The sequence below is a fragment of the Lycium barbarum genome, chromosome 3 (assembly GCF_019175385.1).
Source record: "Lycium barbarum isolate Lr01 chromosome 3, ASM1917538v2, whole genome shotgun sequence".
Classification (NCBI taxonomy): domain Eukaryota; kingdom Viridiplantae; phylum Streptophyta; class Magnoliopsida; order Solanales; family Solanaceae; genus Lycium; species Lycium barbarum.
In genome coordinates, this window is record NC_083339.1 from 138811950 (window position 1) to 138828365 (window position 16416).

Genomic DNA, 16416 nt, shown 5'->3' on the forward strand with positions numbered 1-16416 from the left:
GCATATCAAAAAGAGTTACATGTTGTTTAAAAAAAATCGACACAAATGTTAAACTCCAATCAATTATTGGATACTTTTACTTACAAGAACTAGCGATATATGACAAACTCTACGAGGAAACATATGCACGTGTGCTCTTTAATTAGGATGCATTGTTTCTTGTAATTCACACACATGACACATACTGTTCTTTCAAAGTGGATTAAGATAGCGGAAATTCAGAATGAAATATCTGTTTTTTTTTTTACCTGCCAGTTACCTATGACATGTCTTCTAGAAACCATGAGAGAATTGAAGGACAGTCCATTATCTTTGGTTCTTCTAACTAAAACTCATTTGAATCATGACCTACCTCTTTTGCAAAGTTCTTTTACAAAATCATCATATCACATTACATTATTATAATTTCAAAAGACAAAGTAGTCACACTTTTGCATCTTTTTCTTTTGTTGGTGAATGTTTTTCTAATGACCTTTTCGTACCAACGTGGACAAATAGTATGGCTTTGCGCGTGGAAATAGTGGGGCTTTGTCAATTAATTAATTTGTGTAGTCATCATGTTTGTTTTTGGTCTACGCAATCACAAATGTAAAATTTGTTCAAAGTCAAACAATTGACGCTGTCCAAATTTTCTCCGAGGGCTTCTTGGAAGGAACCCATCTAAACGGTGTGCATCTGTTTAGTAGTAAGAACACATAATTATCTAATCGTCCTTAATTGAATAAATTAAATAAATATATGCTTAGACACAGATATTATATAGATTTTTTTCATTAATCTCGTAGATGACTCCTTCTAGAATGTTCTTTTAAGTTTTGAGTCAACCTTAACTCATCTTGTTTTCTTTTATCTCTTTTTTTTGTTTTGCAACTCATTTTTTTGTATATCATAGAGCTGTAATTTACGGAGAAATTTTTTCACGAGATTTAAGTTTTCCCATGTAACTATATACATAACTCATATCAATTAATAAAACAAACAAAAGAATAAATGATAATGTGGCATTGTTGTTGATGATGATATAAATGTGTAATTACCGAATGAGATTAGTATTATTGATGCATAGAAATCATGAGCAGGCCATGTGGCCCACCTAGATGTGAATATGAATGTACGATAAGAGGTGCTCGGGTGGGTTAACACCGAGTGCCCGTCATGACACTCTGGTTGGGTCGTGATAATAATTATGTTAAATTATATTTTATTATACTAAATAGTTTAATATAATTATTATATAATAAAATAAAATTAAGTGATCATTCGTATAATAGGGAAACATATTATACGAAAGGCAAGTGGATTTTGGTTATCAGGACAGAGCTTTCACTTTTTAACACAAAGGAGAATGTTCGAACTCTTCACCGTATTTTTGGACTTTCTTAAGATTTATTCTAATGTATGAGATATAATTTTTTTTACGTTTTTATCTAAAGAAAATATTGGTGACGAATTTTAGAAGTATTTAGTTATTTTTGGTAGCCCGTTCAAAGTAGTGATATAAATAGTGACGTAACACCTAAGTTGAGTTAATAAGCAGAGTAACTTGTTGGATGCCGGCTATTAATTGGGACGACGCCGTAACACGCTTTTAGCGGTCCCGCAAGTAATCTCTATAAGATAAAATAAAAATCTGGATAGAGGACATTTTTATTCATTGCTCAAAATTTTGATAATCCAATTTCCAAGCAAAGGAGTTTTTACGAGACTATATTTCTGGTCTCTGTTACAAATTCATTAAGCTTCTCTCAGAAAACCCATTTTAAGGTATGTCGAATTTTTATGGTTTGCTCTATTAATTTTCTTTATAAGAAAAGATTGTTATTTTTTGGTTCCTGGTACAAAGGTTTTTTAATTAGTTGGGTTTTCTGGATTCTTGCTTCTTTTTTATAATTATGCAATTATTAAAATTGTTTTCTTGGTTATGCTTTGATCTTCAACTTTGGTCCCGTTTTACCCTGCATATAAGAGAAAATCAGAAGCTTGTTTAATGCATTTTTGCTTCAATATTTCCAATCAAAGTGAACAGGGTTGCCTCCACTTTGTGTTGAAGAGATTAACGCTACAAAATGGCATCAGAAAAATCCCTGAATTTTGACTTTTCTACATTTAGGACCCGTTTGGCCATAAGAATTATTCACTTTTTTCGGGATTTTTTTTCCCACTTTTTCCCGGAATCAGCGTTTGGACATGAAAATTCCAAATACAACTTTGATTTGAAAAACCAGTACAACCAAAACAACAAAAAAAAAATACAATTTCAAAAACTATGGCCAAACACAACTCCAACTCCAAAATTCCAAAAAAAAGTGAAAAAGTTTTTGGTTTCTATGGCCAAACGCCTACTTATAGTTTGTTATCTTTTTCAGAAAAAAGATAAAAGGGAAAATCAAAGAAAGGATTAGAAGTTAGTAGTTCATAGTTGATCTTAATAGTAAAGCCATCCATACCTTTTGATTGTATAAGTTTTTTGTTTGGTTTTGAGAATCTGTTTGTTGGCAATTCAAACTTTAACATCCTATTTCTTTGTCAAGTAATGTGGCATTTGAGACTTTATACTAATGGACAAGAGGCTAAACCTTATGGATAGAAAGGGGTCACAATTTTTTTTTTTTTTTTTTGATAAAGGTAGGGTAAGAAAGGGGTCACAACCGTGTACTAAGCTATATGAAGGTTCAACAAATTCCTTTCTTTTCTTGTTAACTTAAGATGGCTGACCAAGTTTGTTCATTTTAGGATACGTGGTGTGAACTGCTAATGGGAGAACACTTGGCTCTATGTGTTGATCGTCTTATCACACCTGAATCTTTGAACTCTGTGAAAGGATCAGAGGATGCAGGATCCTCAGGGGGGAGTTCTTGCTCTCACACCATAGGTCAATCTGCCTATGGTACTGCTAATAAGGAGGATGAAGAACCAGAAACCGGAGGTGAAGATCAACCATTACTTCGGACTGTGGAATGCCGAATTTGCCAGGAAGAAGATAGCCCGAAGAATTTGGAGATTCCTTGCAGCTGCAATGGCAGCTTAAAGGTAGATCTTTGAAGTTTAATTGTGTCCTCTTATTCAACTAGCTGCGAAATGTTGATCTTGGTGTTGCTTGCGCATGTAATAAATATGTAATCCATACTGCCATCTTCTTTGTTCCTAAGCCTATGAACTTGTCTTTTGTTCTAATCATTCTCTCTTTTTTCTTTTCTGCATTGTTGTTACAAAATCCAGTATGCTCATAGGAAATGTGTTCAGCGGTGGTGCAATGAGAAGGGCGATATAATTTGCGAGATCTGCCATCAGGTACTTTCTTCTATCTGTTAATATTTGCTTTTTGAGTGATGATGCTTCATGAGTTGCCTCTCCCCATCACAAAAGCACTTTCAGCCAAATGAGTTTGAAAAGAGCAATGGAAGGAGGGTTAAAGAAATAGCAAGGTTTTGCATAGGCACAGAGTTTGTTTGAGTTGGAGAGAGTGATAGCTCATCTTATGCAGTAATTAGTTGATGCATTTTTCCCTTCAGAAATATAAGTGATTGGGACTTTAGAATATGTCTTTGAATACGTGCTAAAAGAGTTTCTAGTTAAGGCTCACTTATTTCATAAAAAAATATATCTTGACTTTGAAAACTCTATAAACATGCAGTCTTACCAACCTGGCTATACTGCTCCACCACCGCCTTCTCTCTCTGAAGATATTGCCATTGACATGAGGTTGGTTTGAATTATGATTATCGTCTTTGTCCGTACTAAATTTGATATATATTATCTAAGCATTTAACAATCTATGTATAGATATATTGATATTCTGATTTTGGTGTTTACTTTTCCAAGCTGCCCACAATTTCCCAAAAAAGAAAAGAAAAGAAATCAAAAGAGAGGAAATAGACCATGGAATGGACGATCTTACATTCCTCACACCTTTCTCTTTGACTTGATTATGTGTATCTTCTTTATGAATTGCTTCTTATTTAGAGGCCTTCAAATAATTTTTCTCTATTGGAACTTCTAATTTGTAAGTGATGCTCGTTTCTTCATGAACGCAAGAATAGGTCAATGTACTATGCAACTCAAGAAGGCATTAACAAGCTCAACTCTACTTCATGCATTTCAGAAAAAAGAAAAATTGATGGTATGCTTAAAAGCGGAGAGTCAAATCCTTATCTGTGGTCTATGACCATGAACTCTGCATTACCAAATGTGTTCAATATATAGTGATGATTCCAATTCCCGATTCATTTTTGCTGTTCTTTGATATCAAGTACTGCCTAAGATTGTATATGATTGTAGCTAAAGTGATACAAGTAGCAATTTACAGAAGATTAAGATGAATTGTATTCTTCTTTATAGTTTTTGGTGCAAATATGAATACTTAGATGATCCTGAGGCAATCATAGATGTGTTAGTTTCCTTGTAAGATATGCAAGGTTTTTGTTTGCCTTTTTCTTTTTCGGTGATCTGATGTAGTCTAGTCACTCCATTTTGGTTACCAATACAATTTTTGCGCTGATGTTCGCCAAAAAATATTTTCCAAATATTAAAAAGAAGAAATACTCGATTAATATGGAAATTCCATTATTTTCTGAAATTATTCATTCAAAGATTATACATCGATCTATTTTTATCTATCATTAATATTCCCAGAATTAATACACAACTCTATAGATACACAGAATACTTCCATCTCAAAAGTAAAAGTGAAAATTCAGCATCATTGACATGAAATTGTTTTTCTTGGTCCAACAAGAACAGTATATGACAATCTGAACTGTCCGTAAAGACCATTTTCCCATCTTTTGAATGTACTTAAAACATGTTAAACTTATTATATTTTGGGGCAAGTCAGTTTTCCACGTATATATGTAGGCCATTGTTTGCAGAACTTTTGATTGATAATCTGATGTAACCTTTTCTTTGGTGCCAGTTTGGCTGTTAACGTCTTTATTGAGAGCAATCCAACGTGATCAGCACGTCCTCTTGCAATCTTAATCTTGAAAATTTTCTTTTCTGTCTTCTCTTCTCCATCACTGATGGATTCATCCATATGGATTTTCCTTGCAGTGGGGGCTGGACAGTGGCTGGTACTCAGCTTGACTTACATGATCCTCGGCTTCTTGCAATGGCAGCTGCAGAGCGTCATCTCTTGGAGGCTGACTATGACGAATATGCTGATTCAAGTGCTAGTGGAGCTGCATTTTGCCGTTCTGCTGCTTTAATTGTAAGCAACTGCTATTCCTTTATGTTATTAAAATGATTTTGCTAAATGCAGGCTGGTGGTAATGTGAGGTATGCATTATTTTTTTTTTCTTGTGGATGATAATGCACCAGCAGATTCAGCAGTCTCTTTTTGGGTGGAGTGTGGGGTGTTAACCTTGACCGTGTGGTACATGAATTTTCATCTTTAAGTAGTAACCTCATGGTGACTTGAGAAGAAATTTGAGAGTTCATACTTTCATGAGAGAAGTGGTGATACAATTTTATTGGGTACAACATTCTTTGATTTATGACACTCCCTCCCTTATTGAAAATGAGAAAAATGAGGCATATTTAGAAATCCTCAAAACGGAAAATAATCAACTGCGTCCTTCCATTACCCCCCAAAATATCATCCTACCCTGTTGTGGATATTTTCATGTTCATGCTACAATTTTATTCCCCTCAAGTTTTTGAAAGTTGAAACTGCAGCACTAGTAGGAGAGAGGGTTGTTTAGGGTCTCATGCTCTTTTTTTTTTTTTTTTTTTTTTTTTTTTTTTGAGAAGGAAGGGTCTCATGCTGCATTTCATGCCTTTGTTCTCCACTTATCTGCTTAGATTCCCTTCCTTGTTTGTATTGCCTTTTTTGTCCTTTCCAGCTGGTTGAATGGATTTAAATGACCTTTACGTCTAAATGTGTTAAAAGACGTGTTGATAACAAAAAATTTCTTTCAATATATACCTTTTTCTTGCCCATGCAATCATTTATAGTATATTTTGAGTTTATCTCGATTTCTAGATAAACAGAGAATAATGCACTGTGTTCCATGCAGTTAATGGCCCTTTTATTATTGAGGCATGCTGTGACCATCGGAAATGGTGATGGTGATGGTGATGGGGATGATGATGATGTTTCTGCCTTTTTCTCGGTGAGTGAATCATACAGTGAAATCATCTTTATATTTGTTGCTTGTTATGATGAGGCTATGATACATGTATCGTGTGGGATCACTTGACATCGATATCGTGTGGGATCACTAATCTGGTTGATCCTTTGACACAGCTTTTCTTACTCCGTGCTGCTGGTTTTCTTCTACCTTGCTACATTATGGCTTGGGCTATCAGTATCATGCAGCGTCGAAGGCAGAGACAGGTTAGAGCCTTGTATAGAGATTTCTATTGTTTTTCATAATATATAAATGGCTATTATAACATGTCAATCTTCATACTTGCTAATTTGATGATAATTTTTGCAAAATGCAAAAATCAAAATCCTTGTGGTGCTGATCAGATGATTTTTTTGTTTAGTTGTAAGGTTGACCAACGCCACATGTATATAATAAATATTGAGTTAATTGGATCATTGCTCTAGTTTATGGGAACTCAGTGGACTCTCTTTCAGAAGCATTTAAGACCTTCAATCCTAGTCATAATTTAACACGTCAATACAGGTTGCTCTTGGAGAAGTCATGTTCACGCTTGCATGAATGAAATACCTCATACAAGGATATTTGTGCTAAAACATCTGGCTCACTGAAGAATTCCTCTTGTACGGAAATAAATACCTCATCTGTTCTTTGTACTTTACCCAATAAATTTGTTCTCACTGTTACACTTCCCAACTCCCAAACAATTCCAAGTTTATTTGATGGTCCTACCTCTATTTTCCTGGTTTATACTTTGGGGATCCCACTTTTTTCTTTCATGTTGATTATGATGTAAGTCACAATTTAATTGATTATATCTCCAGTGTGATTGTGTCCACCACTATCACTTCCACCAAATTTAAGTAAATCTGAATTGGATAATATTGGAACTTGTCTTATCATGAGAACCAAGTAGGATATTTAAGGGCATGCAAAAATCTTGTAAGTGTCACTACTTACTCTAGCTGTGGATGTTATGGCATGCTAATTTGCTTGCACATATAAAGTTAACTTTGAGAAACAACTAGTGTAACTTTTTCTGTCCCGTCTTATACGGAATTCGTAATATTTGGGAAATCAAGCAGCTTTTTCTTTGACTATGATTTTTCCAAACATCTTTGAATATTTGTGATTTTCTTTACATGCGGTCGATTACTTTTTATTTAGTCTCTAAGTATGGATATCTTATTAAAAAATTAATCCTTGTCTGAGACCATGCAGAATTAGATGCTTCAATTCCTACTTCAAACTCCATCATTCATTTTTGCATGTACCGAAAGTTACTTTCTTCATACATCAAAACTGACTAAATAGATTCATTCTATAATGTGTAGTTTACTCATTCATTCATTCTATAATGTGTAGTTTACTCATTCATTCATTCATTTTTTTATTTTATGTTAATTTTTATATTTCTGATGTTTATTATTTGTCTCTTCTTCAAAGCAGGAGGCAGCAGCAGTAGCGGCAGCAGAAGTTGCTTTCATGCTGCAGGCAGGGCAACATAGGGGATTGCATGTAACAATAGCACCAGGACCTGCACAGGCAGCAGAACCTTCAGCAAACCCAACTACCCACGTTGCAACTCCGACCGGCCAGGTCGTAACTCCTCCTCCAGAGCTAGTATAAATGGCTTTGCTCAGCTTGTATGTTAAAAAGTAGTTGCTAATGATGGCATTGTACTTTTGTAAGTTGCACAAGTTAAAGAGAATAGAATTTTTGTTCCTTTTTTTTATTTCTCTTTATTGTATTAGTTGTATCTTTGCCCTGCCAACATTGGACTGATGCAGAAGCGGAAACTGTTTTCATTTGTTCAATATTTCACTAATGCTTGAACATGTAAAAAAAAAATATCATGGCAGCTAACTTAGCTGCTTCCATTTCAATGTGGAGATGGCCACATCTTCACATTGTGTACATTGTTTCTTTTTATAGATATGGTTTTCGCTTAATTTTGTATTAACCTTGCTTTTTCCCTTGCTATCTTTTCTATCATGTTTGGGTACTTTACTGGTATCACTGATTTGATTTGGATTGCTTCTGTTATATACCTGCTGGTTAAGTCATAGTTCGTGTTGTATATGTCAGCTAGTTATTTTTAGCTGATTTATATATGATAATCAGGTTGCTGAGAAGAGCTGTATTTTAAGTAAATTAGACATTGAGAGACATTAGCTAGAGCGATAACCTTTGCTTGATAATCAGATTCAAATGTGGTGTCTTAATAGTTCCCCTTGCCAAGTATAGACATGCATAATATTGCATGTTATCTTGATAATTGCTCAAATAAGTGGAAGCCAAACTTTTGATATATATTGTTTCCTAATTGTTTAAATAATTTATATAAAGTATTACAGCTGAAGCTCTTTATCATACTTGCCAAACTCATGATCCTATTTTTGTGATATTGGATTTAACAATTGGTTTGAAGGAAGCATCCATAATTCAATATAAATTGATTTTTAGAGAACGTTATTAATGTGCGAGGAACAAATTCTTTCATGGGATTGAGACAAGGCATAACAACGGGCAAGATGAAGAAGAACAAATTCTGAATCTGCGAATAAAAAAAGGAAAAAGAAAAAGTGAAGGAAAGAGATGGTCCACATGGGTAAGCAAGAACAAATAAAGATGGAAAAGAGTAATATGCTTGACAAGGCCAAGAATAGGCAGAGAGAGGAGGTCCAAGAATTTTGAATGGAGGGAAATTGCACAATCTAAATTAAAGGTAGAGCAAAGAAAAGCATAAAGGGAAACTCATTAAGCACAAGGAACCAAGACTGCCATTTTTGTTTTTTAGATTGGAATTAATCTAAAGTAGAGTTTGCCATAAAGTAAATCCTTGGATTTATATTTTTCCAAGAGGCTTCTATTCTTCACATTGCCCAATACCCTCTACTTTATCTGGCTTTCTTGCAACTGTTGCAATCTCAGCTTTGGCTGCCTCATCAATTAATTTCTGGTAATTGGGACATCTACTTTTATGTAATTAAAGAGTATATCCTTAATCCCCTTTAATTATAACATCCTCCCTTAAGCTTGATCATTGTCCTCCTTTATCTAACTGAACGAGGAAAGTTGTAAACGTGAATAAAGTTCAGTGATCATACGTGAAATTAGTCATTTCTTCTTGTAACTGATGCAGTCACAGCTGTTGAAAAACAAAGCCAATAGCAATTACCTGATGTATTAGTTTTTGTCAAGCTATTAGTAAAACTTTAATATTAAAATGGTTAGAGATTCAAGAACAGGTGATCATAATCGGATGACTTGGCAGCTGAGTTGGCATAATGTTCAAAAGCAGTTTGGTCATTGTTTGGTCCAAAAGGGCAAAGCATGAAAGGGACGTAGGGAACAAATGTATAGATTCTTGGCCCCAAAGAATGGTGTTCCAAATTCGCTTTTATTCAAACCTGTCAGTGTCTTCCACAACAGCCTTATATTGCTTGCAGCAATTGACAGGCTTATGATTGAAGTGAATCTTAAACTTCTCTATATGTTTTGTCTTGGGACCCTCCCTTCTTTAATGTAACTTTTAGTCTTCCAAATCCAATAAAAGATGAAACACAGGTTTATATGTACAGGCACTTGGTGTTGGATATGCAGAGTGTAGCCACAGATAAAATCTCTTATTTTCTCATCATAGTTTCAGCCAAGAAAACACTTTTATCCCTTCTGTTGGAGCAAGTGCAGAGAGATGTTGTGTCCTTCCTGTAGGGTGATGGTCCTAATTCTTTGTATTGGGTTCTTGTCAATTCAACCAGAGAAAGTTTCTGCTCTGAGAAGTATAGATCTTGCACTCAGATGGGGAGAAGGCAACTTATCTTTTCTGAGAAGTTCTCGGATTCTAAAGGCTGCTGTCGTGCAGGACCTGAATACACAGCTCAATATAGCGCCTGCACCTTCGATGACCTTTGATCCAAATCAATCAAACAAAAGAAGAGTGAGAAGAGGATCAGATCCCATCCATAATAAACGTGTGCAAGGATGAGATTTCAAGATTCATAAAGACGGGAAAAACAGTTGCTTACTTTTGCATTTTTCTAAGAGAAAACTCGAGGATGCTGGGCAATTCTGCGTCCTCAGACGCTTTTTTTAGGTTCGTGACACTGATCACTACCATTTGTTTGAGTAGAAGTCTTTACGGAAAGCAGCAACTTCATGTGTTATGTAAAGCTAGAACCACAGAAAGACATTAGGATTTTAATGCTCATTCTCACATACAACAAATTGTTTTATATTTCTGACCATATAGATAGCATGTTATCTTTAAACACCAGTAATTCTTGCATGTATGATGAAATGGAATTTTCTCTGGATTTTGCTGTTGACTGAAATTCTCTGCCTCAATTGCACTTGTGCTTATTGTGAAGACTTCCGGTTTCTGGTTTTCTTTTACTATACATGTTAGACTTAGACAGAGTATCATTTATCATGGCATTGTCCTTCATATTATACAATTCTACTTATGGTAAATCCTGGTGGTTAAAGAGAAGCCTAGTTATCAGGCAGGCGAGTGGTACAAAACTCAATCATTATAAAAAGAAGGGTTAATAACATATTGGGTCCCTCAATTATTTGTGAATTCTAGTTTTCATCCTTGTGATATCTGACTATGCACATTTTAACCTTCAATTAATTGAAATGTTCATTTTTGATCCCTTTGCTTGTGAATAATCACGAATTTACCATAATTATTAATCATTCCACCACTTAATTACCCATGTGTCATGTTAAGCTTGTACTATTACTCCACATTTGATGGTAATATAGTTCTAAAAATAGTTCAAATATGACATACTTCTTACATAAAAGGACTAAATGCAGACATTCCAATTAATTCAAGGTTTAATGTGCTTCACCAGATATCACAAGGACAAAAGGACAAAAATCAGAATATACACCTATAATTTAGGGACCAAAAATGCTATTATCCGTAAAAAGAATTAACAAATTGTTCTGGAAACTGGCTACAAAAAAGCAAAAACATTCTCACACCACAAACTTAAGAATCCAGCACAACCTGGCATCTGATGTCCTAGAAGGACAGGATGATTGTTCGAAATTTCACATAAATAATCACTAACTCGGGTCTTTGATGAAAAGCTGCGACCTTTTATATCTGTTGTTATGGTGATCCTTCAGATGTATAGATGACACCTTTCTTGAAACAGCCTGCCAAATCATATCCACTGCATCATTAGTTTGGGATGGATATTGATATTCAAAATGTTTGCTGAGCACCTTTATCCTTTCCCACATTTTGGTCCACTGATCTTCCGTCATTCCTCTAAGAAAGTTCAGAAGGTACCCCTTCTTTACAGCATCAGATGAATGGACAAACACACAAAACTCCGAGTAATCAAGAACATCTTCAAATGGGAGCTCAATCTCATCACTAATTATTACTGGAACACAGTGACTAGCAATGGCATCAAACAGGCGATTTGAAGAGGGAGTGTCTCCAGCAATATTTAGGCAGAATTTTGACGAGGCCATTCCTTTTCCAGCATCTCGAACACCATTTGCTTGGATACTTCCAAATGTGAAGTGTACATCTTTTTCATCTTTGAGAAGGTAGTATAATTCTTGACGAATCTCTCCGCCCTGGTATTGTAAGAGCGAGAAACAGATATATCAAATATACTTTTTTGAGCTTAAAATGACATAAACAGGGAATTTTCAGTTTGTTACTTAGCATTTCACAATCTACATAAGAGGCCATTAAATCATCCTAACCATCGTACTCATTGTTAGCATCAGTTTTCCATTACTTTTTTGTCTGAAGTGATACTACCAACTGCACTCAACTCGGGATTCTTCTATTACATTTCTCTTTGAAAATTTTAGAAGGAAATGGGATCTATTACGTTCTTATGATACCTAAATGTTAACAACTTTTGAATGCTGGATAGGGTATCAGAATTCTACTAGATATATCATACTTGGAGATAAAGATGGAGGACTTTAAGTAATAGTTTCACTTCTGTTTCAGAATGCGCTTGGTATATTCCAATCTTACAGCTCAGAGAAAAAGCAATACATTGAGGTGGTAGGTCGGAGATATAATAGTGCATGCTATAGGTGCTAATACTTGCTCAGCACAAAGGGAAAACCCAAACCGATTAACTAGCATTGGGAACAAGAACATGATATCGGACCTAGCCCACCCATAAGGAGAATTTATTGTCTTATTAAACCATTTGCTAATCCTCCACTTAAACACTAAAACAATTGCTTGTAAATACACCAATATGTGTGTTGAAAGAGAATGTTTTTCCATCAAGAAAAAGATCTAGGGTTCATAAATTCTCTACTTATTTTAAGAGGGTAATTAGATTGTGGAAACCAAGGGATTCTTCCGTTTTGTGATAATTCTTACTGAGCAGTATCATGGTTGAAAGAAATTCGCTTCCGCAAGGAGTAACATGTCTCCGAAACTGGTTTTTATAACGATTTCCTTCAAGTACAAAACAGCCAAAAAATAGACATTTTACTTTGTCTGAAAAGGGGAAGTATGTTTTTTTTTTTTTAAATCAAGACAAAAAAAGAAGGTAAGTATGTAAAGGCTAAGTACCATACATTCACACTGATTTGTCAGCAAACATAGGTTGAAACTACTTCTGGTAACACACAACTACACCTCAATTCCAAATTAGTTTATTTCAGTTAATAGGAATCCTCACTTCTTCCATGTCGCTCCATTTGGATCCATTTCATTTCAATTTTGCTTTTGGTAACAGTTGTAATAAGACAGGAGAAAACTTCATCTGGCTCTCGTGTTCAAGTTTCACTGCCACTAAACACCTGGACCTCACAAACTAATGAAGGCTATCTTAGATAGTTTGATTAAAGCATAGTTTTTATGCCACGGGAAATAGCAATATCATTAACAAACTAGTTAACTAATCAATTGCAGGTAGAAGCAGAGTAAAACTTACATCTTTTCTAAAAATTGCCCCTTGAAAGTAAACTAATGTATCCCGTTGTCTGAAAGAGGGTGAGTTCCCAGCACTTATCGTCTGGACCATATGTTTGTAAGGAGCAATCACATCCTTTTCAATATTTGCTATTTCGGCTCCATATCTTCCAAAATCTGCAAGTACAAACATCGCAGAACCAAGCTTCTTTCTTGCATCCAACATACTATTGGGGTGGTGAGCTAATATTACATGATCCTTTCCGCCCCTTTGCTTCCAGTCATCTCCACCTTTTAAAAATTCCACCAGTTTATCCTGCAGCACTCTGTTGAGACTGAATCTTTCCTTCCCTTGAACCTTAGAATGCCTATTGTAACTCAACGACGAAAAGAAGGGCACAAAAATTACATCCGCTTCACTTGAATTCACCACTCTGACAGCAGTGCACGGTCTATTAATATTCATGGTGTTTGAGGATAGAAGGTCAAGAGTAAGCCAATATTCAATGCTATGCTGTAAATTTAAGCCACCAGGGTACGAGGGTATTTGGCTCGGTTTACTAACACTAGGCCATGTTTCATCCTTACTTCCTTTCCAACCTAATAGCCCAAAGTGAAATTCAGGTGGTAAGTCATACATATACACTTTAAGAAGAGCTTGTTCTCGGCCACAAGATTTCCCAATTCCTAATCCACTGTAAGTTTCACAAGCTAAATCTTGATTTTTCATTATTGGTTCATGTGGATTTTCAGGAACCAAGAAAGGAGCTTTAGATTCTCCACTTGTGACACTTGAGGTCAAGTAAACTGAAGTGGTATTAACAAGAATTAAATTGAAAACTGATTTGGGTATGAAAGAATTGTCAGCAAATTGAAGAAGGGACAGTGAAGAAATTATCAAAAGGAAAACAGAAATGGCTATTAAATAGAACAAATATCTTGAAGGTAGCATGCTTTTATCAGGAATTAGAGACATTGTGGAATATAATTTATCCAATAAACCAGAACAATCCTTTTTCAAGAACTTTCAGATACTTCCTAGGTGCAGGTGCATTCACACAGATTCAATATACTTCAAATTTTGTTTCTTTTACAGCAAATTTCTGCCCTTAGATTGCGGAGGAAACAAATAGTCCTATTAACCTGCAAATATCAAAGATAAAATAGAACAAAAGCAGCTGAAGTTCCAAAAGAAGACTCACATATAAACAAAAAAAAAAAAAACTGTGTCAGCTGCAAAAAAAAATAATTAAATCTTTCTCATTTGGGTCATCAAGAACACAAAGGCAAGAAGAAAAGTAAAACAAAAACATAGACTGGAGAATTCAAAATCCAATCCAATGTTCAAGAACTTTCATAAACCTACACCAATGTATCCAACAAAACCTTGAAGTACTTATGAGAACAAAAGTTGGTAAAATGGTGATTTTCACCCCCAAAATTTAGCTATCCAAACCCGTAAAGTTTGTTTCTTTTACCGCAAATTTCTGGTCATACACTGAGAAGGAAACAAATAGTCCTATTTACCTGCAAATATCAGGTAAAACTGAACAAAAGCAGCTGAAATTCCAAAAGATAAGGCACATATATGTAGAACTGTGTCAGCTGAGGAAACAAAATACAATCTTTCTCATTTGGATCATCAAGAACACATAGGAAAAAAAAAAAAAAGACTGGAGTATTCAAAATCCAATCTTTCTCATTTGGGTCATCAAGATTAATTAATACTATTCAAGAAAGTAAAAAAGAAAAGAAAAACAAGCCTGCTAAAAGTAGAGAGATGAGTACATACCTGATAAAGCTCTGAAATACTAGTGCTTAGTCATGGTGGGTCACTCGAAAATTCAGATTTCCATAATAGTTACTAGACTGGACAATATTTTATTAGGAGTACACCCTAAGTTTCCTTTAATTGCATTTAATATAATTATTCCCCTTTAGTCAATGCTCGTTTACGCAAATCCTCTAGGAATCTGCAAAAATTGCTAAACTTAGCTGGTGGAGAGGAGAGTTCAGTGGAGAAGCAATGACTTTATTCATTAGTTCGCTGTAAATCAATGTTAACATAAGACAGCACACGATGATTTTTTTTTCGGTTAATGGTACGAGTCACAAATTATGACGTATTTTAGTCGCAACGTGCTTTGATAATCCAATGGGCGTGGGTACAGTAGTAGTGGTAGTATTTTCTTAGATTAGTAACCAAATTATTATTTTTCTTTTATTTAAAAAACTTCCCATAATATTGGAATTGCGAAGAGGTAATAAGGATCTAATGCCCATTTATCATTTGTAAGATCTTTTACTAATATTATTAAGGCAAAATATATTAACAATTCTTTAAATTTATGAGTAAATTTCTTTTAGATACTCAGATACGTCATGTCCCTATTAAACACCTAAACACATGATAAAGTATTGGGAAAATAACACTGTATGACCATTTGGATAAAATTATTACTCGGATTAGCCCCTTTTTTATTCATTACGCGCGTTAGCCGGTGGTCTACAGGCTACGCCATTGCCGGATCTCGCAATAGCCGGTCATCTCCTTCATCCTAGGTCGACGTTTTGCTACGCCGGCGCCGGATCTCCACCGGATCTCGACTGGAGAGGTCATCTCCTCATTGAAACCGCCGGCGACTAGAAGTTGGATCAGCGGCAGCGATGGAGAAGCAGTACCGTTGCCGATGACTCTGCACTTCTGCTTCTTACCATCGCCAGTGGTGCGCCGTCGCCAGATCTAGGGTTCCGATAAGTGTTTAAACACGTCATATACACTATTATACACTTTTATACAATGTAGAAGTGTGTATAAATACCCTTTATACATATGTATAAACTTGTATAAGTTTGTATAATATTATATACTAGTCTTATACATTATTATACACTTTTATATAAAGTGTATACATTGTCTACAGTAGGTGTATAAAGTTGTATATTATTGTATAAAGGTGAATATTCAAGTTGGGCATGAAATGTTGGGCTATAGGTTTGTAATTTAAAATATGGGCTATGAATATGTAAGTTTGACCCATAAATTGTTTATAAGTGAAATTTCCCCTAAAGTATTTATATGAGACATTTGAGACTGATAGCATATTTAGCCAAACTTCGAAAATCTGCTTATTTTGAAAAGAATTTTTTTCAGAAGTGTTTTTCAAAAAAGTACTTTTGGTGAGAATCAGTTTGTGTTTGGCCCAATCAATCTAAAAAGCACTTTCGTAAAGTAACTTGTGTTTGATCAAGATTTTCAAAAAGTACATTTAAATGTCAAATTACGAATAAAGACATGAATAGATTTACTTAACGGAAAAGGGCCAAAATTACCCCTGAACTTTGAAAAATAGTTCATTCATACCCTTCGTTATACTTTAGGGCCAATTA

The 16416-nt window shown here is 34.9% G+C and overlaps 2 protein-coding genes across 4 annotated transcripts; one reads left to right on the plus strand and one right to left on the minus strand.

Annotated features, from left to right (window-relative positions):
- The first annotated feature begins 1594 nt into the window (after positions 1-1594).
- On the plus strand, positions 1595-8059 carry LOC132632944 (uncharacterized). Of its 2 annotated transcripts, XR_009579508.1 has the most exons (9): positions 1595-1764; positions 2734-3030; positions 3220-3291; positions 3635-3702; positions 5050-5206; positions 6015-6110; positions 6245-6334; positions 6633-6730; positions 7557-7624. XR_009579508.1 is itself a non-coding variant. In XM_060349096.1 (8 exons), the coding sequence occupies exons 2-8, from the start codon at positions 2755-2757 to the stop codon at positions 7734-7736; spliced, it is 939 nt and encodes a 312-aa protein (XP_060205079.1). In that variant the 5' UTR covers positions 1605-1764; positions 2734-2754; the 3' UTR covers positions 7737-8059. The 2 variants fall into 2 exon arrangements, 1 of the variants encoding a protein (XP_060205079.1); XM_060349096.1 differs by lacking the exon at positions 6633-6730 and having other exon boundaries at positions 1605-1764; positions 7557-8059.
- A 2830-nt stretch (positions 8060-10889) lies between these two features.
- On the minus strand, positions 10890-15133 carry LOC132632943 (probable arabinosyltransferase ARAD1). 2 transcript variants are annotated; one of them, XM_060349094.1, is made up of 3 exons: positions 14819-15133; positions 13049-14169; positions 10890-11714 (listed from the first exon to the last, which is right to left on the minus strand). In XM_060349094.1, exons 2-3 carry the CDS (start codon positions 14000-14002, stop codon positions 11190-11192), a joined length of 1479 nt encoding a protein of 492 aa, XP_060205077.1. In that variant the 5' UTR covers positions 14003-14169; positions 14819-15133; the 3' UTR covers positions 10890-11189. The 2 variants fall into 2 exon arrangements, with proteins under 2 accessions (XP_060205077.1, XP_060205078.1); XM_060349095.1 differs by lacking the exon at positions 14819-15133 and adding an exon at positions 14554-14785.
- Between the last annotated feature and the right edge of the window lie 1283 nt (positions 15134-16416).

What these genes read in the sequence shown, in the direction of transcription:
- LOC132632944 (XM_060349096.1), top strand. Translation starts at nt 2,755, where the DNA reads ATGGGAGAACACTTGGCTCTATGTGTTGATCGTCTTATCACACCTGAA. An exon ending in GATATTGCCATTGACATGAG is followed by an intron (nt 3,703 to 5,049) that starts GTTGGTTTGAAT and finishes TTTTCCTTGCAG; the next exon opens with TGGGGGCTGGACAGTGGCTG. An exon ending in ATGTTTCTGCCTTTTTCTCG is followed by an intron (nt 6,111 to 6,244) that starts GTGAGTGAATCA and finishes CCTTTGACACAG; the next exon opens with CTTTTCTTACTCCGTGCTGC.
- LOC132632943 (XM_060349094.1), bottom strand. Translation starts at nt 14,002, where the DNA reads ATGTCTCTAATTCCTGATAAAAGCATGCTACCTTCAAGATATTTGTTC. An exon ending in GGGCAATTTTTAGAAAAGAT is followed by an intron (nt 11,715 to 13,048) that starts GTAAGTTTTACT and finishes TTACAATACCAG; the next exon opens with GGCGGAGAGATTCGTCAAGA.